General features: G+C 49.7%; 1 protein-coding gene across 1 annotated transcript in view; it reads left to right on the top strand.

The window, feature by feature from the left end:
• The window catches only part of DPYSL5 (dihydropyrimidinase like 5), a 76,522-nt gene that overhangs the window by 14,643 nt on the left and 39,658 nt on the right, over positions 1-22,221 (top strand). The window contains exon 2 of the mRNA XM_004582662.2: positions 20,309-20,573. Within this exon, the coding sequence (XP_004582719.1) occupies positions 20,313-20,573 (261 nt within the window). The 5' untranslated portion in view covers positions 20,309-20,312. The remainder of the gene's footprint in view (positions 1-20,308; positions 20,574-22,221) is intronic.

Raw genomic sequence — 22,221 nt, 5'->3', positions numbered from 1 at the left:
GCTAGGCCACGCCGCCGGGCCAAGCATGTGATTTTTTAAATCATCATCTACCGTATGTACTGTTTTATGTTTTAAGCACATTCCAGATGGTCTATAGATTTTTGTCTAAGCTATAAAGTCTGGGGTCAATTGAATTTTCTTCCAGACCAATGGCCAGTGGTACCAGTATCATTCAGTGCAGAAGTTGTTTTTTCCCCCTGTGAGTTTGAAATGTTGCTTCTGCTGGATTTCCCTGACATGGGCTACCAAGCACTCCATTCTGCTCCACTTGTCTCCTGGCCCTAAGGTCCTGTATGGTCTCCTACTGTGTTGCCATGATGTTGATGATAAGACTATTACTTTAGTGTTTAATTTTTTGAAATAAGTTAATAGAACTCAGAGTCCTTAACATTATTCTTCTTTTAAAAGATTTGTTTTAAAGGCAGAGAGAGAAAACCATTCATTCCTTGAGTGTCTCTAACAGCTGGGGTTGGGCCATGTTGAAGCCAGGAGCCAGGAGTTCCTCAGGATGGTAAGGACTCAAGTCCTCAGACCATCATCTTCTGCCCTCCCAGGGAGACTGGCAGGAGGCTGGATTGTAAGGAGAGGGACCAGAACTCCACCTGGAGCTGCCGTATGGGATGTGTGAATTCCAAGTAGTGTCCAACCCACCACACCACAGCACCTGTATCCGTATTTTACCCTTTAAAATGCTATTTCCCAGATTGTGGTTTTGATAGCCTATCTCTATTACACAGGAATAGTTTTGTGGGTTCCATGGTCTGAATTCCATCATTTCTTTCCAGCATTCGTTTTAATTGTTTTGCTTTTCTGTGTTGGCTTATGGATATAAAGAATCATGTTGCTAGGAGATTGGTGTTTGGTCAAGTGGTTGAGATGCCAGCGTTACACATTGAAGTACCCATCTCTGGTTCCTGACTCTAGCTTCCTACTACTACGGGAAGCAGCAGGTGGTGGCTCAGGTAATGAGGTTCCTGCCATCACATGGAAATCTGCACTGAGTTCCTGGCTCTAAGCTTTGGCCTCCAGTCTGGCTATGGTAATCAGCTACCAGATGGGAGCTGTCTGTCTTTGCTTCTCTCTCTCTCTTTCTGCCTGTCAAATTAATTAATTTATAAACAAGAATTATGTTGCTAAACTGGAATATAAATAGTCTTTGTCTTATGGAATAAATCCTATCAGGTCAAACTGTATTATCCTTTGCACACACTGCTACATTCTCTTAGCTAGCACTGTACTTTATGTGTGTACTAACATATACATTTCTAGCTATGGTGGTGAGATTTGTTCAAGGGTTTACTACTTTATCCTTTTGTATTCTTCGAGGATCTTGCTCCCCCAAAAATGTCATCTGTTGATAACTCTGGAAGAACTGGTAGAGGTGGGGGGAGCCATGGTGACCAGCAGAGGGCGAGTTCTCTCTCCATTCAAGCTGTCCTTTGGTGACCCTGGGGTGGCGTGGTGGAAGTATTCCCTTAATCATTGGCTGGGTCACACCAGGCAGTTCCTCCATCCCCAATAACTCAAATTGGTGAAAACAAGATGGGTTCCTCGGTCACACTAGCCACCCCTCAGGTGCACGAAACCACACTTAGTGTCACCAGTGGATGCTACCCAGGATGACCAAGCTCCTTGGGGCACAAGTCAGAAACCAGAGCTGGTGGGGCTTGTGCAGCCCAGGCAGCTGAGAACTTTCCACAGTTCTAAGTGGTTTACCCAGGAGTGGAAAGATTGACGGGACCAGATGAGGCTCCTCCACGCTTTGGAGCTTTGCTGTGGCCCTCTCCAGAGGGACTTGGGATATCCTGGTCTAGAACGCTAGCTCCTGACATGTGTCCCTGATGTGGCCTGCCTTGTCTTTCTCAGAAAACCAGAGTGTTGCAGTAGCAGTGTTAGACTGGCTGTTACTCAGATGCCTCTGTGTGAAAGGCCTGGTCCCCCAAATTTTATGTCAGTGACCAATAGAATAAAGGTAGAACCCTAATCTAGATGTATCTGAAGGTGGGGTCTTTGGATTAGATTGTCTTGGGTTGCTGGGGTAAAGCCTCCATGGCAGAACCCTGGTGGCTTTATGGCATCCATCCGTAGGCTCCCTGCATCACTGTGTAGTCTTGGCAGGTGTTCTATTATCCACCACCTTCAACAGATACCACACCCACCAGGCCACCTGATCTTGCACCATGAGCCTCCCAAACTAAATAAAAATCAGTCTTCTTGGACCCAGCACAATAGTGGTTAAAGACCTCGCCTTGCACACGCTGGGATCCCATATAGTTGCCGGTTCTAATCCCAGCAGCCCCATTTCCCATCCAGCTCTCTGCTTATGGCCTGGGAAAGCAGTCAAGGATGGCCTAAGACCTTGGGACCCTGCACCCACGTGGGAGACCCGAAGGAAGTTCCTGGTTCCTGGCTTCGGATTGGCTCAGCTCCAGCCATTGCGGTCACTTAGGAAGTGAATAATCGGACGGAATATCTTCCTCTCTGTCTCTCCTCCTCTCTGTGTATCCACCTTTCCAATAAAAATAAATAAATCTTAAAAAAAAAGAAATCAATCTTCTTTTACCTTGTGTATCTAGTTAGCTATTTAGCCACACTTACGAAAAGCCAACACACATCCTCTGGTTTAATATTTGTCTTGAAATAGGTTTACCTTTTTTTGTTTTGTTTGCTTTAAAATTTTTAAAGATTTATTTTGTGTGTGTGTGTATTTATTGGAAAGGCAGACTTAGAGAGAGAGACTGAGAAAGATGTTTGTTCTGCTGGTTTATTCTCCAAGTGGTTACAGTGACCAGAGCTGAGCCAATCCTAAACCAGGAGCCAGGAGCTTCTTCCAGGTCTCCCTCGTGGATGCAGGGTCCTAACGCCCTGGGCCATCCTCAACTGCTTTCCCAGATCGCAAGCAGGGAGCTAGATGGGAAGTGGAGCATCTGAGACACAAACTCTGGTACCCATATAGAATCCCGGTGCATGCAAAGCAAGGATTTAGCCACTTGGCTACTGCACTGGGCCCTATTTGCTTGAATGCCCATCACACTGTTGAATTCCCATCAGGAAGCTGACCTTGCCCTCACCTTTGTTGCAAAGGAGATTAGCAAGTGACAGGCATTAGGAGACACTTATCAGCTGAGAGGTTTGCCTTGATGTCATCAAAACTTGAGAAGTAGAGAGGGAACTGCCTCCTCACTCTGGAATCAGTGTCACAGAAGCGCAGGCACATGTCCTGCCCACGTGTTGCTCACTTCTGGCTGAGGCAGAGGAGGGGAGGGAGCACGAATGTGGCTTAGGTGATGGCTGAGGTTGGAGTGGTTCACCTAGAGCAGGCCATGACCTTTATCACCTACACCTGTTAAAGGGCATAGGGGACCCATTGTGTATTCTCTCTGCTGTGTGGGTTAGAGTACCAGATGTAAATTTTAAATTGGACTTCATCCCTTTAACTGTACAAAAATGGGGCTATGAAGTTGAAGTAGAATGGCATTTCTCCAGCTTCTGTTGATCTTTGTCTGTACTAGAAGTGGGCATTGAGAAAATAGTTCTCCATCTCTGCACACAATGCAGGCAAATAGGTGCCTGCTTTCTTTAGAGATGGATCTGTCCGTTCCTTCTAGAAGCCCTGTGGACTCACAGAGCAGCCTTGTTGGCTCTAACCATAATCCTTTTTTGTCATTGCCGGGGGGGGGGGAGGGGGATACAGAGTTTCTTTTATCTAATGTCACCTAGGGTGTCTCCCTGTAGATTCCATTTTTCCCTGTTCTCTTGTGTTTGCCTTCAGTGATTCATTCCTTGTGAAGCAGCTTGTGGAGGTATAATTTACATATAATAAATAACCATTTTCATGTCTCTTTCCAACCACTGTGATCTGTGCATGTTTGAGCTCATCACTGCCATAATCAGGATATGGAATAGTTCTGTCATCCCAGAGTGTTTCCCATGGGCTCCTTCTAGCCAGTTCCCCCAGCTCTCCTCCTTCCTCCACCACCCCCAGACCAGCAAGAGTGATCTGCCACCTACACATCGATGGCTTGTCACCTCAGGGTGATTCCCCACCCCCCCGCAGGCACAAATGACAGCTCATCACCACTGGGATGTGCTACCTGCCAGCCTCATTCAGTCCCAAGCACAGAACAGGACTCATGCAACAAAGACACAACTAGCCCCAAATGGCAGGGATGACAAGAGCAAGAAAGGCCAAGGGATGCAAATGATTGCTTGGGTTGCCTGTTTTTATACAACCCGTAAGCTTTAGATGTTTTTTTCTCCGCGTATTTAAACGGTAGGAAGAAAAATCAAAAGAGGAACAGCGTTTCACGATGAATGTTCTGTTCAGGCTCCCCACTGGATTGGATGTTGCCGCCTACATCGGTGAAGGCAGATTTTCTTTTCTAGATCTACTGATTTCACATGCTAATTACCTCCTAGTCCCCTCCCAGGCACACTCCCAAAGTGTGTCTTCCTCCCCTCCCCTGGGCAGCACACACAAAAAATCATTGTGATGGACAAGTAAATAAGTTCATGGCAAAGTACAGTGAAGATAAGTTTATTTATTTAAAAAATTTTGAGAAATCCATGCACTTCTTTTTTTCATAATATGAATTTTCATGCACCTTTGGAGTACCCTCTTGTCTGACATTTTCCATTAGGGCTTTAATTTGCATTTCTCTGATAATCAGTGATACTGATGCTAACCATCATTTTGGTGAGCATCTTTGCTATTTTATCTTCTTTGTGAAGTATCTCTTCAAATCTCTGCTTGTAAATTTTTATTTGTTTAGTAGGCAAAGATAGACCAACGCACAGAGAGGGGACACTTTTATTCACTGATTCACTCCCAAATGCTTGCATTAGTCTAAGCTGGCCATCCCCACGTGCTGCCTACTTCACCTGCTGCTTCCCAGGGTTGGCAATAGCAGGCAGCTGCAGGTGGAAGTGGAGCTGGAACTCAAACCTCAGCACTCTGAAAGGGAAGGAGGCTGCCAGGGCCCAAAAACCAAGGGAATCTGCCCAGCTCTTCTGGGAGATTGAAGGGAGATGTTGAACATGTTGATAAACTAATTTGAGTATCTGCCATCGGTTTGAATTCCAACTGCCTTCTAGCAGGAGTAGGTAAGGGAGAAAAGAGGAAATGCTGGCATTCAGAATGAATTAGAAGTGCAGACAAGCATTGATGCTGCTCCCATTTGCTCGCATCAGGAGATGGAGTATTCATCTCTGTTGTTGGGAGGTGCCCAGCAGGTGCTTCACTATCCAGCATCAGTCTGGAAGTGAAGGCTCATTACCTCTTTCTGTTTGACTGAAGGACCCATGTCTGCACTTTCTTAGATGCAGCCACTAGGGGAAAAAGCCTTTTGGACCCCAAGCTGCTGTTCTCCACCCAGGCTTGCAAGGAAGCTGGGAGCCTGGGAGGCGGATGGTCCAAGGTGTGGGTCTCCTATTCATTAGCCATGGGAGAAGATGCTGCCTTATTCTGGGAATAGAGGGAGGGTTCACTTGCAAGGGGTCCTTGTCATTTGCCCTCTTCACTGGAGATGATGCCCTCACTATCAGCTTGGTTCTGGGGTAGTGTGGGGGCTGAGGTCCCCCTGGCTGAGGTGGGGGACACAGCAGGAGGAGCCAGATACAGACGGAGTGATGAGCTTGGTTTCAGATGTGTTGAGTTAGAAAGGCCAGCAATACAGCCAAGTAGAGGAGCCATTAAATGCATAGATGGCTGGTCCTTTAGTAAATGTTGCAGAGGTGTTTACTGGTCAGGGGCTTGACCTAACCCCCAGCACAGCCATCCTCAGCACGACTTCGGGGGCTGCTGCCTTCCTGCCAGAGCAGTTGATGTTTCCATGACTGTTGGTTATATAAAACAATAGCTTTAACATCACTGGCACAGGAGCTGAGGTTTTGGTGCTGTGAGTTCAACTGCTACTTATGATGCTGAAATCCCATACTGCAACACTGATTCAAGTCCCAGCTGCTCTGCTTCTGATCCAGCTGTTAATGTACATTGGAAAGCAGCAGAAGATGGCCCAAGTGTTTAGGGACCACGTGGGAGACCTGAATGGAGGGCCGTGGGTTTGGCTGCTGGTTTTAGCCTGGCCCAGATCTGACTGTTGCAGTCATTTGGGAAGTGAACCAGTGGGTGGGAGATAGCTCCCCCTCCCTCTCTCTCTTGCCCTGCCTTTCAAATACATCTTTAAACAAAATCAACAGTCCAGAAAGACCGAGTCCCACCACAGTTCCTTGTGCATGGGACAACCACAGGAAATAGGTTGGTAAACAGCCTACCTGGTGTTTTATGCAGAGTGTTCCTGTATAAATGAGAGTTCACATGCACATGTATGCAAACACACACACACACACGCTTCTCATCCATAACCTACTCTCTGCTCCTAGCGCTGGGTCCTGGATGGCATCCCATGTCAACCCCCGGACAGCTGCCCAATCCTTTTCAGTGGCTGTGCAGCCTGTCACTGGGTGAATGTGCCATTATTTACCCAAACAGTCCTCCCACTGACAGACCGTGAGGTTCTCCAAATGTTTGCTGTGAGGAACAACAGTGCACTGCGTCGTTGGACAACAGTCCAATTCTTAGACACGAAGCACACATTGTAAGCCTTTGTGCAGGGCTTCCGATTTCCTTCTGGTCAGGTGGAAGCAAGCTGAGCTCCTACTAGCAGTGTATGGAGGCTGTGTGTGCTTTTTACACTCGTTCTAGACTCGCTCTTTTTCCTTATACCTCTAGGAAAGGAGGAAGGCTTAGCACATCCTTTTCATTTGCATTTCCATGAGCATAATGAATATTTTTCGTGTGGTCACCGATGGGGCTGCCTGTTCATGTCTTTCCCACTTTTTTCCTTTATAGTATTCTTAAGATTTATAGGCTCTCATCAACACTCATCCTTGGTTAGATCCCACAAATCCGTCATGACCATTTTCCATTTGTCTTAAATTGCATGGTGTCTTAAACTGCATGGTGCATCTTGCTATAGGCTTTCACTGTTATCAAATTGCATCCAAGACAGTCTTACAGTTTCTGGCTTCTGGCTATGGATTATGCTAAGATAAGCCAAACCCAAGTCAAGGTCATAAAGACATCTTTCTCTGTTTTGCACCCACAGCGTGGAAGCCAGAAGACTGATCTTGGACATCTGTAGTAGTGATGGTGTAGCCCAGGTGGACAGCAGGGCTGTGGGTTTGGAGAAAGCGGACATATGAGAAGCAGATGGAATGGGTAGGCCTGTCAATGCTTGATGCTGTGTTTGGTAGAGATTCCCCCTAAACAGTTGACACACGCGAAAATCCAAACACCAGCCCATGAGCACAGCCCAGACTTTGGATCCCTGTGTGAATCTGGTCTTGGAATCACACCTACCTTTCTACTGGTCCCCAAAGCTGTGTGACCATGCTGTCCCTGTCAGGGGGAATCTGCATATGACTATGACTCGTGAGGAGTGATGTCCATAAAATGGCTTGCGCAGAATCCCCCAGGCCCAGTGTACAGCCAGGGGGCCAGTTCTCTGGCCTCCCTAACCCATCTCCCAGTCAATCTGAAGCAGTCCTAGAAAGCAATGCTAATGCTGGCTTTTATGTCTGTCGGTCCACACTGCTCTGTGCTGTACCCTGCTCACCCATGCTGTCGCCTATCACCCCCTGTTTCTCCTCCTCTGCCTCCCTCACCCTCTTTTCCAAGGGCATTGCCTAACTGGTCCCTGCCTCCTGGTGCTTGGCTCTACCATCCTGCCTCTATCAGCCTGGCCCAGGGAAGACACCAGAGTTGCAGTCCCTCACCCATGGTCCAGCTCCTGCCTGCCATCCCCAGTCCAGCCTTGCTTGCTCTTGCCTCTTCTTTTTTTCCACCCTGGAGATACCTGCTTTGTTCCTCTGCCTCAAGCTTTGCCTCAAACACCCACAGGCTGCACAGGCGTAGGTAGGGCCTCTGCACCTGCGCACTGGTGCTCCCAGATGCCCCACATGTGCCTGCCTTTGACCAGCTCTGACAGGTGCCCCTGCATGCCAAGCCCCCAGGAAGCTTCAGTCTAGGAGGTGGGAGTTCCAGCCAGCTCTTTGATCAGGTGCTGCTGTAGGAGATGTGAACTTGGGCATGTGGAATGGGGCAGGTGCTGGCTGGCAGCTGGGCAGGAGCAGCTGGGCAGGTGCCTGTCCTCAGAGAGGGTGTGTCCAGCCACAGGGCCAGAGCAACAAAGCCAAGGTCAGGGCTCCTCCACATCCTTTACATCCCACCCACTGCCATTTGTTTTACTCCAACTCCAGTGCCACTGGGTGAGGGAAACTGCTCTTTGTCACCCCAGGACATTCTTCCTTCTTTGTTAAAAAGTTTATTTCCAGGGCTGTAATGTAGTGTAGTGTAGCCAGTGACCATCTGCAGGTTGTACCCTGGCTGCTCCATTCTGATCTGGCTCCCTGCTAATGGCCTGAGAAAGCAGCAGAAGCTAGCCCAAGTGCTTGAACCCCTGAACCCGCATGGGAAACCTAGAGAAAGCTTCTGGCTTCAGACAGATCTATCTCCAGTTGTTGTAGCCATTTGGAGGAGTGAACCAGCAGATCAAAGATCTTTTTCTCTTTCTCTCTTTCTCTCCCTCTCTGCCTCCTCTCTTCTCTTGCTGTAAATCTGCCTTTCAAATAAATAATATTTTTAAATGTGTTTACTTATTTGAAAGTGACAGCGAAGGAGAGGAGAAGCGAGAGGAAACTCTATCCATCTGCTGGTTCACTCCCCCAGGGTTGGCAACAGCCCAGGACTGTTGGCCAGGCTGAAGTCAGGAGGTTAGAACTCCAGCCAGGTCTCCCATGTGAATGGCAAGGGCCCAGCTGCTCAAATATAGGACCCTGACCAGCAAGTAGCTGCTGTTGCTGTGCAACAGCCTTATCCTCCCCGCCTCTCACCCCACCCTCAGCCTTCCCTGAACCCACCTGAGTGCCCACATGACCTGTCACTCCTGGGAGCACTCCTTGTGGGCACAGTGCTCCCCACATGCATCAGCACACCTCAGGGAGATGACCCAGTCTAGGGGGCTGGGCCACCTGGCTGCCCGCTCCCTCCCATGGAGGCCAGAATCCATTCCTGGTGAAATCCCCTTGCACAGGCACCAATGAGGCTGACTTCTCCACTGAGGCATTGACACACAAGCCAGGTCAGGGGCGAACATGTCAGTCTGCTCCCAGTGAGGAAGGTGAGTCTGGTGGAGCAGGGATGCCCTTGATGGGGCTGGCTCGTGAGTGGCTTCCAGTCAGTAGCAGGTGAAAGCAGCTATGGGGGAGAGAGCAGAAAAGGTGTGGGAAGCACTGGATGGAATGTTTGGTACCTGGGGTATGCGCTTGGTATGGCAGTCAAACCGCCCTTGGGATGTTCATGTACCAATTTAGGAGTGCACCTGGGTCAAGTCTTGGCTAAGTTCACAGGCATCCTGGCAGGTGTTACCGATAGTCTAGGTACTTGGGCAGCTGACACCCATGTGGGCGACCCAGATGGGTCCTCTGATCTCCAACTTTTGCCGGGCTCATAAAGCTTTAAAAATCTATATATTTGGTGCTTCTTTGAAGGAATCCTATAGCTCAGAGAAAGGGATGATATGTGCTCTTGCAAGACCTATTTCATTGCAAGAGTCCAACTCAAGGGTGCTGGTTTGTTCTTAAGCCCAGCAATTCCAGGAAAACTCCAGGAGGAAGCATGGTGAAGGCAGGCTCCCTGAAAAGAACTCAACTGTTCCCAGAGACGTCAAAGGTGTCAGCATGGCCTTAAGAACAATATTCATTTTTTTCTGTGTGAAAGCAATGCAACAGCATATAGAACATTTGGAAAACAATGGGAGTGGGGGAAACATCTGTGATCTCTTCTCCTGATCATGTGTATGTGCGCGTGGCTGTAGCTGTAATTGACATTTTGTATACTGGCATGCTGTCACTCCAAGTTCGCTTTTATTTTAAAATGTTCTGCAGAACTGCAGAAGGGATATGTGCAGTCTAAAGAATCTCAAGCAGGTGCCTGCATGATTCTTGGGCACAGGCAGAGCTCTGGCCCAAGCCTGCATGTTCCCTGAACACAGTCCTCCCCGCCCGCCAGGGAGAGCCATGTCCCAACTCTTCCAATCACCACTGCTTCGGTGTTTCCTGGTGGTTTGACCACTGTCTGCCTAGATAGCACCTTTGTCTGTTTCTGATCATTATATAAATGTGATCCACCCTTATTTACTCTTTTGTGTCTGCTCTTTTCCTCTGTTATTACTTGCAAGGTATTGTATATGGCTCTAGTCAGTTCATAGTTATTTCTAGTTTAGAAGAGAAAAAATAGCAGTTCTACATTCTCAATTTGGTTTCAGACTTGTCAGGCAGCTCAGGTCTGTGCTGATTTTTAAAAAAATCTATATATGTTGAAATATATGTGTGTGTGTGTGTGTATATATATATATATATATATATAGGATGGGGGTGGGGTAGGGGGGAGAGAGTGTTCACTCCCCACAAATGGCCACAACAGTCAGAGATGTGACAGTACAAAATTAGGAGCCAGAAGCTTCTTCCAAGTCTCCCACATGGGTACAGGGGCCCAAGCACTTGAGCCATCCTTTGCTGCTTTCCCAGGTGCATTGGCAGGGAGTTAGATTGGAAATGGAGCTTGGGGAGCTTGGTGCCCCCATGTAGGATGCCAGCACAGCAGATGGTGGCTTAACCTTATATACTGTAGCACCAGCTCCTTATGCTGCTTTAATAGCTGAGAAAAGGTGCCCCTTCCTCCTCCTTGGCACTTTCTCCAGTTCACATCCGAAGTCTGGACCAGAGAGGAGTCCTTTGCCCCCTACCTTTCCTGGCAGTGTGGCTCTGGCTCTCTTCCACACTGTGGCTGATGTCCTAGAAAACAGCCACCACCCTCCGGCCACTGGCAGCCCTCTAGGCCCAGCTGCTGTCCTTCCACGCCCTCCAGGGGAGCCGATGGGATTATTCCTGCAGCCTGGAGACAGCTGGCCAGGGCATGGGAAGCACAGCACAGCATGGTGTTCCCAGATCAAGGCCTTGGTCGGGAGCCAGCCCATGCTTGTGTCCACTCCCCCTTCCCCCCACCACCCCCGTGCACACCTCTACCTTGCTTCAGGAGGCTGTGCTCACTGACTTCCTCATGCATGTGTTTGCTGTACCCAGCAGGTCAAGTGCAGCCACTGGACTTCCGTGAGCACTTGACAAATAGCCAGGTCTTTGTGCAAATGCTCATAGTCACCACTATGCACCATGAGGGCTGCGGTGCACACACATGTATGCATGTACGCATGTATGCATGTACGCATGTACACCAGCACACTGGAGGCCTAACATGTCCCCGCTGTGCTCACAGCCACATGCACAACGATCCAACTTCTGGGAACGCCTCATCTCTCTCCTAGGCCTTAGAGCTAATCCGCGGAACAAGTGGTCTGCAACTTGCTTTCTCACCACCCTCTTCCAGCTGATCCTCTGGAATTTCGCCTTTGCCCTCTGCAATGCATGCCAAGGGCCCTTGCCCAGTAAGCACAGCAGCCACGCTGGGTAGGGCTGGCTCAGATGAGCCCTGGGATTTAAGTCTCTTCTGTTCAACACCCCACCTCCACCCATCCTCGGAGGTCCTTAAGGACCTGACCTTTAACTTTTCACAGTACCTCTCCCCAGAGTCCTTCAAGATCTTTTGCATGTAAATCCCAGATCAGGCCCTCCACTTTGGGCTCTGGAATCCAGGTTTCTGGATTGGTTGTAGACAGCCCAGAGTGATGTCAAACACCACCACCACCCCAGCGCGCTCCCTCCACTCCCCACCCAGCATTGGCATAGAAGGGGTTTGCAGCTTCTGTGTACTTTGAAAAACAGGCTCAGAGTGGTTTGCTTACAAAGCATCAGAAAGGGCGGTCATGGTGGGCACAGCTCTGGTCTGTTGTCTTTCTGATCACTCAATTATTCATCATCAGGTCTAGAAAGGCACCAGGGAAGTGATTACATCTGAAAGGGAGCAGGTGGGATGGAGGATGGGAGCAGATCTCGAGGGCTTGCATGGTAATGACCTCGCCCTGGCGTCATCCCGCATATCTGACATGCAAGCCACAAATGTTGTCTTAGATCCACTGGGCAATTGAGCAGAGCCACCATAAGTTTTCTCTTGCCTTAAGGTGCATTAAACATTAAGAATTTACTATTTAGAAAAGAATTTCCTTTTTTAAAAAATGTAATATTAGCTTCAACCCTTCTCATTTCCCACTCACTTCAGTCATCCCTTTTGGCTTTGTGTTCTGTCGAGCCTTTGATTTGTTGTCATGGTCCAACTCAAAAAGAATCCCATTCCTGAATGACCCCAGGGTGCTGTAAGGGCCAGCGCGCCCCTCCCCCGCCCCTTTTAGGGATGGCTTTGTGGGGAAGAGGCAGCTGAATGTCACCCCACGGTTCCTCCTTCCTTTACGCTGATCAGAAGAAAAACAGCCGCTGGTCTTCCTTTTCCTTACCCAGTACCTGCCACGTATGCCTTTGATCTTTGACAAAAGTTGTCTGCTTGGGAGCCAGGAGAAAACCGAGTCAGCCAGCCTCTGTCCTCTGCTACCCTCACCCTCTAGTTGCTACCCCTGATGGCTGCTAGGTTTCTCTTCAGTGCCACAGAGCCTTCATGTCCCAGAGCACTTGGCAGGGTGAGGGGGCTGGGAGGATGTTTTTGCTAGCACAGTGGCAGGTTCTGCATACAATTTTCTGTAGATTCTATGAAAAGAGGGAATGTAAGGCCTCAATCCATGCCCACTGAGAGGAGTGTCTTCCACTGACACCCTTCGCATCATGTTGAAGGTCTTTATGTGAGAAATCCTCCCTTCCCACCCCTGGGGCGGGGTGGGGATGGGCAGTTTGCAGGGTTACAGGTGCAGGCGTAGCATCCTTCCTCAGCGGGCGCCGGGTCCTCCAGCTGAGCTCCTGGCAGGGGACCAGACTGCACAGCTCCTCTTGTCTCACACCTCCCTGCTGGCACAGGGCTCTGGGAAAGGTGATGACGGGAGCGGGCAATTCCAAAACATGGCATTGGGGCAGGCATTTCCTCGGCAATACAAAGACCAGGGTTTCTCGGAGTGCGGGGCATGTGCGTCTCATGAACCAGCAGCGGTGACCAGCTTCCAGATTTGGAACTGCTCAACAACAGTGAAAACAAAAGTGGGGGTGGGGTGGTTTGTTGTATTTTGCAACCAGACAGTCGTTAGCGCTAATTGGTATTATTTGCTACAGGAAGGAACTTCCTCATGAAAATACCCACCCCCTGGTTCCAGCGTTTTGCTCTCCTGTAAGTCCCTGTTCCCAGCCTGCACTTCACCTTCGCTCTGACCCATGATGGGTTCAGGAACATAAGCAATCCACACCACAGAAACCAGGCATGCACACCGTGCATAATTGCTGCATGGAGGGTATCTGCCACCTCGCCACGGAAGGCCTCATTGCCCCCTCATGACTCTGAAATTCATGATTAATAATTTCAGAATAATACCAGCTATTGCTGGCTTCCTGCCATCCAAGGTCACTGTTGAGAAGGTCCAGGGACTGGCAGGAAAGCTGGTGTGATCCTGACAAGTTCCTACAGCTCAGGAATACCTTCCTTCCCATTTATTCACCCCCACAAAGCATCCAGTTATCTGGCCCTGTCTCCATTTCTGCCAGAGAGGACAGACGTGTTCTGAGTTCTTTGGTGTGCATAGATGAGCTAGCTGGCTGAGGGGTTTTTGGTGAGACATATGGGCATGTGTGACATAGCCAGAAGTCTTTCCAGGAGGTGGCATTCAAGCCCAGTTGTTGCTTTATGGTGATTACAATGTTTGTTTCTGACAATGTGACGCCTGCATCCAGTCCGGGCTGCTCTAACAGAAATGCCGCAGACTGGGTCACCTCGACACAGAAACGGACTCCTCCTCGCAAAAGCCCAGGACCCAGGTGCTGGTGAGGGCTCGGGGAATGGGCTTCAGCACAGGAAAAGGGGTGAGGAAGGACACAGACATGCAGTTCACAGCACACAGGAGGCCAATGCACCCTATACCCAAGTCCACACAACTGCTTTTGGATAAAATTGACCGTGACTTCCTGTGGAACTCCTGTTTCTTTCTGACTCCTGGACACGCTGTCTCATCCTCAACAGGCAGAGGGCCACAGCTAGAGTCACTCTTTGTGCTTCATAGTCCCTAGGCCCTGCCCTCCACAGTGTTCAGCAGTCTTTCCCCAACACACACACACACACACACACACACACACACACACACACACACGGCTGCCAGGAATTGCTTTAGCAAAAAACTAGCAGGGGGAGAGGTGCTAATGAGGTTACTGGGGGAGGTGAGAAACATAATGAATGTCAACAGTTGCACTGGAAGGGATCAGGGCTGCACCACTGGCAGATGGAAAGAGGTGAAGGGAGGGTGTTGATGCTCCTCTGCAAGCCACAAGTGGCCCCTTTGCCCCTTGTCATTTAGCAAGGCACAGAACTTTGGCCTTTCCTTCCCTGGGCAGCGTTTCTGAGGAACAGGACCCTTGTCATCTTCATAACCATCTCTGGCGCTTGCCATCGGAAAAAGCTGAAGCTATGAAAGATTTTGTGTGTGTTCCTTTTAAAAAGGTGTTTCCAGGAGGATACTAATCCTATCACAGCAGGACCCTGCCTCTTCTTCTGCCCACACAGCTGCCTCTGAGCCAGGGCTTCAGCATCTGGACGCAGGCTGGGTCCAGTCAACTCCAGAGGCCAGTGACTCCCAGTCTCCATTATAAACGGGCTCCCTGACCTGAAGGAAGCTCTTGTGGCTCTTCTAGAAGCCTCCACCACCTCCCAGGGTCTCAGACGATGGACTCAAACTGTGGGGTTGATGAGGTTAGCCTGAGGTCCTGAGTGCAGGAAGGGTCCATCCTTCGCCCGTTAACATACATTAGGGAACCCTGAGTTCTTATGGAGGACAAGCTCCTTCCACAGTGCTCCGAGGAGTGCAGCCCAGCCTGAGACTCCAGGGCTAGCCCAGGCCTCTGTGTTTGTCTTAGACAGAGGTTCCAAAACTCCTCCTTGGCACTGCTGGGTTAGTCTGGAAGCAGACACCACAGGTTGAGTGGTGGTGGCAACCCAGGGGAGGCGAGGAAATGTGAGAATTGAAGGGGAGGGACCTGAATGAGAGCTCCATTGGATCCCCCTGGCTTCATTTTAACTTGAAAAAAAAAGCTCTTTAATATAAACTTTTAGATTATCAAAGGTGATAGAAGTTTGTTGTATGAAATTTGAAAAATATAGGAAACCATCAAAAAGTAACGTTACCTGTCTATAACTATATAATCGTTCCTTTGGGTCGGACAGCCCTTTCCCCAGGGCTGTGTGACACCAAATGAGCCGCTAGAATCTTCCTCTTAAAACGGGTGACACTTCCGCCCTGGCCTCCACCACACCCCGGCAGAGTTGCTGCATGGATTAAAGACGAATCAAGTGGCAGGCACAGGATGGGTGTTACTGAGCTACTGAGCAGTCTTTGTGCCTCTCCTGAAGGTTGCACCCTTGCCCTGGGAGGCAGCGTCACATAGATCCCACCCCAGTGCTCCCCGTGCCAACACTGTGCAAGCGAGCGTGGCAGCAAGCCTGGACTGTAGTTTACCACAGTGGTGAATGACTAGGCAGCACTGCTACAGATCCAGCCCCTCGGGCTCTGCTCTTCAAGCTGCTTTCCAAGGCGAGCATGACACATCCGCACGGTGAATTGGACGTGCGTCTGCTCACGGCAACGCCAACCCCCACCTCCATTTCCCTCCTCTAGTGTAGACCCTGGGCTGCGGACTTTGTAATGAGACAGGAGAGAACGAGGGAGAGCGAGAGACAGAGATTGCATCCCTCAGTCATTCCGGCTATAGTGTGTCCATCGCCTGAGAACCAAGCCCCTGTCCTGACCTTCGCATCTGAAATGAAAGCTATGGCTTTCGGACTTTGGGGACAAAAGTTGCTTCATCCCAGCTTTGGCAGCAGCTTTGTTGCCACCTTCCGCACAGCCTCTGCCTTCCACATGAGGGAGCAAGCAATGTCTCCTCCCCAGAGATCACAGGGCTACCTTGCTGGGTGGGTGCAGGTGTTCACAGGCACAGTTGTCATCCCCAAGCCACCTGTCTTGTTTCCCTGACACACTCTGCTGACAGCAAGCCCCCAGAGACCAGCCTGTTCTAACAAAACAAGCGCAGTAGACTTCCATGCGCTCCAGCCTGGCCCACTTGAAATAATTAAGCCACTTGTGTGTCAGATGTCGGCAGGGCTCCACCTGCTCCCCTGGGTCACAGCCTTCCTGGTGGCAAGAAAAATGAGACGGGGGCCTGGTGCAGTAGCCTAGTGGCTAAAATTCTCGCCTTGCACGCCCAGGATCCCATGCGGGCACCAGTTCGTATCTCAACTGCTCCACTTCCCATCCAGCTCTCTGTTTGTGGCCTGGGAAAGCAGTTGAGGACGGCCCAAAGCCTTGGGGATGCTCCCTCGTGGGAGACTTGGAAGAAGCTCCTGGCTCTTGGCTTTGGATCGACTCCGTTCTGGCCATTGCAGCCACTTGGGGAGTGAACCAGTGGAGGGAAGATCTTTCTGTCTTTCCTCCTCTCTGTAAATCTGCCTTTCCAATAAAAATTTTAAAATATTTTAAAAAATGAGATGATGAATGTCAAACAGTACCTGTTGCCTCGTTCACTCTATTCACAGCCAAATGCTATGCGAGCAAAGGCCAGCATCATCCTGGACCTGGAGCTGCCAAATACCCCAGAGAACAAACTTGGAAGAGCCCACTGCTCGCTGCCAAAGACTTTAGGTCCTTGGCTGAGAGAGGGTGCAGTGCCATGCAAGCAGGTGGTCCTAGGAAGACCCTGATAGGCAGGAAAGACTGCTCAGGAGAGGGAATGGCCAAGGGGTCCTGAAGAATTGAGTGGTTTGCCGCAGAGAAAGGAGGACCTTAGAGGACACCAGGGACACACTGCAATGGGCAGGAGTCCCTCCCTCTCCTGGCTGTTTGTAATGGTATTTCTCAATATGTTCAGATACCTAAGGACCAAGATAGTTGCTGATGCAACCAAAGGGTACCCCTGGGAGGTGGTTCTAATCTGCTGGCTATGACCATGGCCGTTTGACCTGCACATGGCTATGGCCGTGGCTGCTTGACCTGCACAGGCCTTTGCCCACGGGCACTCCTGTTTGTGTGTTTCTTCTTCTGGCTTGATCATACCTCCCTGACCCCCCCCCCCGGGGGGGGGCTGTTAGAAGCATCACACCAAATTAGGCGTGGGATGATCCACTCATTAATGAATGAAGGTTATTCCAGGATGTCTAAAGAATATGCATCGTAAATAACAATGCTAGGTAGGGCCCGGCAGCGTGGCCTAGCGGCTAATGTCCTCGCCTTGAAAGCCCCGGGATCCCATATGGGCGCCGGTTCTAATCCCGGCAGCTCCACTTCCCATCCAGCTCCCTGCTTGTGGCCTGGGAAAGCAGTTGAGGACGGCCCAATGCATTGGGACACTGCACCCGCGTGGGAGACCCGGAAGAGGTTCCAGGTTCCCGGCTTCGGATCGGCGCGCATCGGCCCGTTGCGGCTCACTTGGGGAGTGAATCATCGGACGGAAGATCTTCCTCTCTGTCTCTCCTCTGTATATATCTGGCTGTAATAAAATGAATAAATCTTTAAAAAAAAAAAAATAACAATGCTAGGTCTTCTACCTCCTGGCAAGGATGGCTTCTGCTACAAATTGGGCAAGTTCCCCAAAGGGTCATGTATTGGAAGCCTAATCTTCAAGTTCACAGATGAGTGCTATTTGGGAGTGGAGCCTTTGGGGATTATTTGGATAAATGAGGGTTAGAGAATGGGACCTCTCAGGATGGTGTTGGTGGTGTTAGAAAAAGACCCCAGGGCCCGACGTGGTAGCCTAGTAGCTAAAGTCCTTGCCTTATATGTGCTGGGATCCCATTTGGGCACCAGTTTGTATACCGACTGCTCAACTTCCCTTCCATGCTACCTGCTTGTGGTCTGGGAAAGCAATTGAGGATAGCCAAAGCCTTGGGACCCTGTACCCGCATGGGAGACCCAGAAGCAGCTCCTGGCTCCTGGCTTCGGATCAGCTCAGTTCCAGCCTTTTTGGCCCCTTGAGGAATGAACCAGTGGATGTAAGATCTTTCTCTCTGTCTCTCCTCTTCTCTGTATATCTGCCTTTCCAATAAAAATAAATAAATATTAATAAAAAAAAAAAAAGAGAGACCCCAGCTGGGCTAGCTGGCCCCATGTGATACCCTCCACTGTGTTCACATGTGTACACCAAGAACCTTCTCCAGAGAGCCAACAAGGCTAACACTCTATTCTGAGACTTGCCAGTCCCTAGAAGCTCTTCCTAACAAGCGGTTTTGCTGAGGCTTGGATGGGAGTTGGCATCTGTGTTCCCTTGTGATCACAATGTCTCTCCGCTTCCTTTGATCTTATTTGATCTCTTTTATCAGCATTTCTGTGTTCTGTGGTCCTTCAAAAAGTTTGTCAAACACGTATACTGCCTTTTAATTCCATTTCCCACAAAATTTTGAAAGTACACTTGCACTTGTTTCGTTAGATTTCTGCCTAAATATTTCTGCCTTCTGAGAGCTCGTGTGTTTGTTGCTAGAACCTAGAAGAGTAGCTGTTTCTGTATTGATCTTTTTCTTCTGTATTGATTTTATACCTGGAGAGCCTGCTGAGGTCAGTTGGCTCTAGGTTGGTTTGGGTTTTGGATTTTAGACCAATATGCCAGCTGCAAATAGGGATGGTTTATCACCTCTTTTTCAGTTAGATGCCTTTTATTGCTAGCTGGCACTCCCTAGGCTGGTATGGGTTTCCTTACCTGCCTTATTCCCAGTCCCAAGGGCAAAGCCTTTGGTCTTTCATCATTAAGTCTGACACTTGTTAGGTTTTTGTTGTTCTTTTTCTTGTTTTTCATTTGAAAGACACACAGATACAGTTCTCATTACTGGTTCACTCTTCAACACCCAGGGAGCCTGAAGCCAGGATCCAGGAGCTCAGCCGGTGCCTCCCATGTGGATGGCAGGAGCCCATGGGCTTTGGAGCTCCCAGAAAAAAATGCTTTAAAATTTTTTTTTAGTTTAGAAAATGCTTTTTTCTGCATCAGTTAGTATAATTGAGTAATTTATGTTCTTCAACCTATTAAAATGGTGAATTACAATGATTGATTTTTAAAAATATTCTAATTGGAAAATCAGATAAACAGAGAGGAGGAGAGACAGAGAGGAAGATCTTCCATTCTGATGATTCACTCCCCAAGTAGCAGCAATGGCCAGGGCTGCGCTAATCTGAAGCCAGGAACCAGGAGCCTCCTCCAGGTCTCCCACGTGGGTGCAGGGTCCCAAGGCTTTGGGCCGTCCTCAACTGCTTTCCCAGGCTACAGGCAGGGAGCTGGATGGGAAGTGGGGCCGCCGGAATTAGAACCAGGGCCCACAGTGATTGATTTTTAAATACTGAAAAAGCCTTATATCCTCAGAATAACTGCCCACCCCAACCCATCATAAGTGGCTCATTCTACTATTGTGGACAGGTGTTTGCCAAGGTTTTTGTTCAGAATGTTTGCATCCAGGGCCATGAGGGATGCTTCTCTGTAGTTGTACCATTTGGGGCTCTCTCTGACTCTGGTGTCAGGGTTGTGCTGGCTTCATAAAATGACCTGGCAGTGGTCTTTCTCATCTGTGCCCTGGACAAGATTATTGTGAATCCTTCACCCACTTCTTTGTCTAGCTTTGGAAAACCATTGAGGATGGGGACCCAACCTGACCAAGGAAATTGGGATCTCTGGGGGTGGGAATGAGGCAAGGTGCTTTTCCAGAGTCCCTCAGATGAGCTTAATGTGAAGCCTGCTGGGTAGCTTGGGTGGAAGAGGTAGAGGCCAACACAGGACCATGGACAAGGCAGGGTCCATCTGAAGAATGTGGTGCAGCTAACAGCTGTGAGGGTCAGAGCATCTGCTGTCTTGGGCACTCCCTCAAGAGAGAGAACTGCTGCTCTCTCCAGGACACACTGTGCTACGGTGGAGACATCAGTGCTACAGAGTGTGTGGGTTTGACTCAGTCACAAATTGCTTGGCAGTTTCAGCTTTCTTGTCTGTTCAAGTGCTTAGTTATTTGGGGGAATCAAATGGGATTACGAGGTATGAAACAGCTGGAGGACATGCGTGGCATTTCAGGAGGAAATGATATTCCCATGGGCTCTTCCTGACCTTGAAGTGTGGGCTGGGAGAGGAGCAGTGGGATGCAGTGAGTAGGAAAGGCACTTGACCTTGACTGGCACCCTCTTGCCTTCCACAGGAACATGCTTGCCAATTCAGCCAGCGTGCGGATTCTCATCAAGGGAGGCAAAGTGGTGAATGATGACTGCACCCACGAGGCTGATGTCTACATTGAGAATGGCATCATCCAGCAGGTGGGCCGGGAGCTCATGATTCCCGGAGGTGCCAAGGTGATTGACGCCACTGGGAAACTGGTGATCCCCGGAGGCATCGACACCAGCACCCACTTCCACCAGACCTTCATGAACGCTACCTGCGTGGATGACTTCTACCATGGCACCAAGGTAATGTGAAAGGCCTGCAGGCATGGGTATCCCAAGGGGCCACAAAGGTCGCTGGAAGAGAGGTTTCCAGCCTAGATTACTGGGATCGCAGAGAAGGGAACTTTCAACCTACTTTGCGAATCCGCATCACTTAACTACCTAGGCTGATTTTGCTGTGGTATTTACGTGCCGCATCAGACAGACCTAAAAGAAAAATAACTCACTGGTATTTATTCTCATGTGCAGGGAAGGGAGGGGGTCTGAGGGTCTGGCTCCCACAATCCCCAAAGACTGAGATGATAAATCACCTCCTCTGGATGGCAGAACATTGGAAACATACATCTTTCATTTGGTCCCCTAGCTTGCCCGTTGATGTTTGAGAGCAACATGAAAACAGTGATGGGTTCTCTATGCAGAGTGAGTGGTTGTGGGTAGTGTCAACCAGGTGCCCAGCTGCCCCTGAGCCTCTGCTGCGCCTCCGGGAATATAAAACCCGGAAAACTATGTCCGGGGAATGTACAAATCAGAAGGAAATTGTTACCGCCTTAGATGTCTGTTGAGTGACTGAGTTATGTGCATCTATCCATTGGATCCCTCCACCCTGTTGTGCGTTAGATTCACCAATGAAAGTATTCTCACGTGAAGCTCAAGGGACTCCTACCCTGGTGGCAGCCCCTGGTAGCTGTCTGATTTGCAAAACACGTGGCTGCCCATGCCTTATCCCCTTGTTCTAATGTGGTCCTCAGCCCCAGATTCCCCCAAACCCTCTCTCTGCCTGGGGTTTTCAAGGGAGCCCCACCGCCATGCTCAGGACTTGCCCTGGAACCCATTCCCCTGGATGCTCCAGAGTGGACCTGCTGTGCCTGACAGTGGCTCCCCAAGTCCACTGCCCCAGAGTTTGTAGGGTGCTGCTGGATGAGGCTGAGGCTGGCCTCAGGGGCACAGCTAACCTCAGGAAGGTGGCCCTGAATGATGCCCCCTTCCCACCCAAGACCAAACCCAGGGAAGGCTGGGCTGTGAGAAGCCATCCAGCCCCCCTATAGGTCCTGCCCACTCTAGCGGAACCCAGGAGAGAGAGGCCCCAGGAAAGTCCCTCCTTCCTCTCTCTGAGAATTCATCAGGCCCCCACAGGCGATGCTTTGCTAACAATGGGAAGAAAAGAACTTCACAAAATCAGGGTGCCTTGGCAGGGTCCTCTGCTAGCAGCCAGGCCCTTTCTGCGGCAGTGAGCCCATCGGACTCACCATGACCACACCCTGGGCCAGGCATGCTTTGTTGGTGGTTGTCACTGTTCTGTCCATTTTTACTGAAGTGAAACACCCAAGGGTACTTCAGGAAGGTCTTGAAAAAATACACTATAAAGATACATTTATTTTAGTGCAAAACAACTGAAGTCCATACATAGAGAGGACTTTAAAAAGTTCATGGAGGGGTGGGCCTTTGGCCTGGCAGGAAAACGCTGGTTAGGATGCCCACACCTGGATCCAAATGCCTGGGCTTAATGCTCAGCACCGCTTCTGACTCCAGCTTCCTGTTAACGCAGGCATCAGGAGGTCGCAGGTGGAAGCCCAAGTAACTTGAGTTGCTGCCACCCACTTGAGGGACCTGGACAGAGTTTTTGGTTTCTTGGCTTTAGTTCAATGTGACCCCATCCATTACAGGTGTTTGA

This window comes from Ochotona princeps, chromosome 8 (assembly GCF_030435755.1).
Source record: "Ochotona princeps isolate mOchPri1 chromosome 8, mOchPri1.hap1, whole genome shotgun sequence".
NCBI lineage: Eukaryota > Metazoa > Chordata > Mammalia > Lagomorpha > Ochotonidae > Ochotona > Ochotona princeps.
Note: the sequence above shows the minus strand (reverse complement) of the source record. Positions and strands in the feature narration are given on the sequence as shown.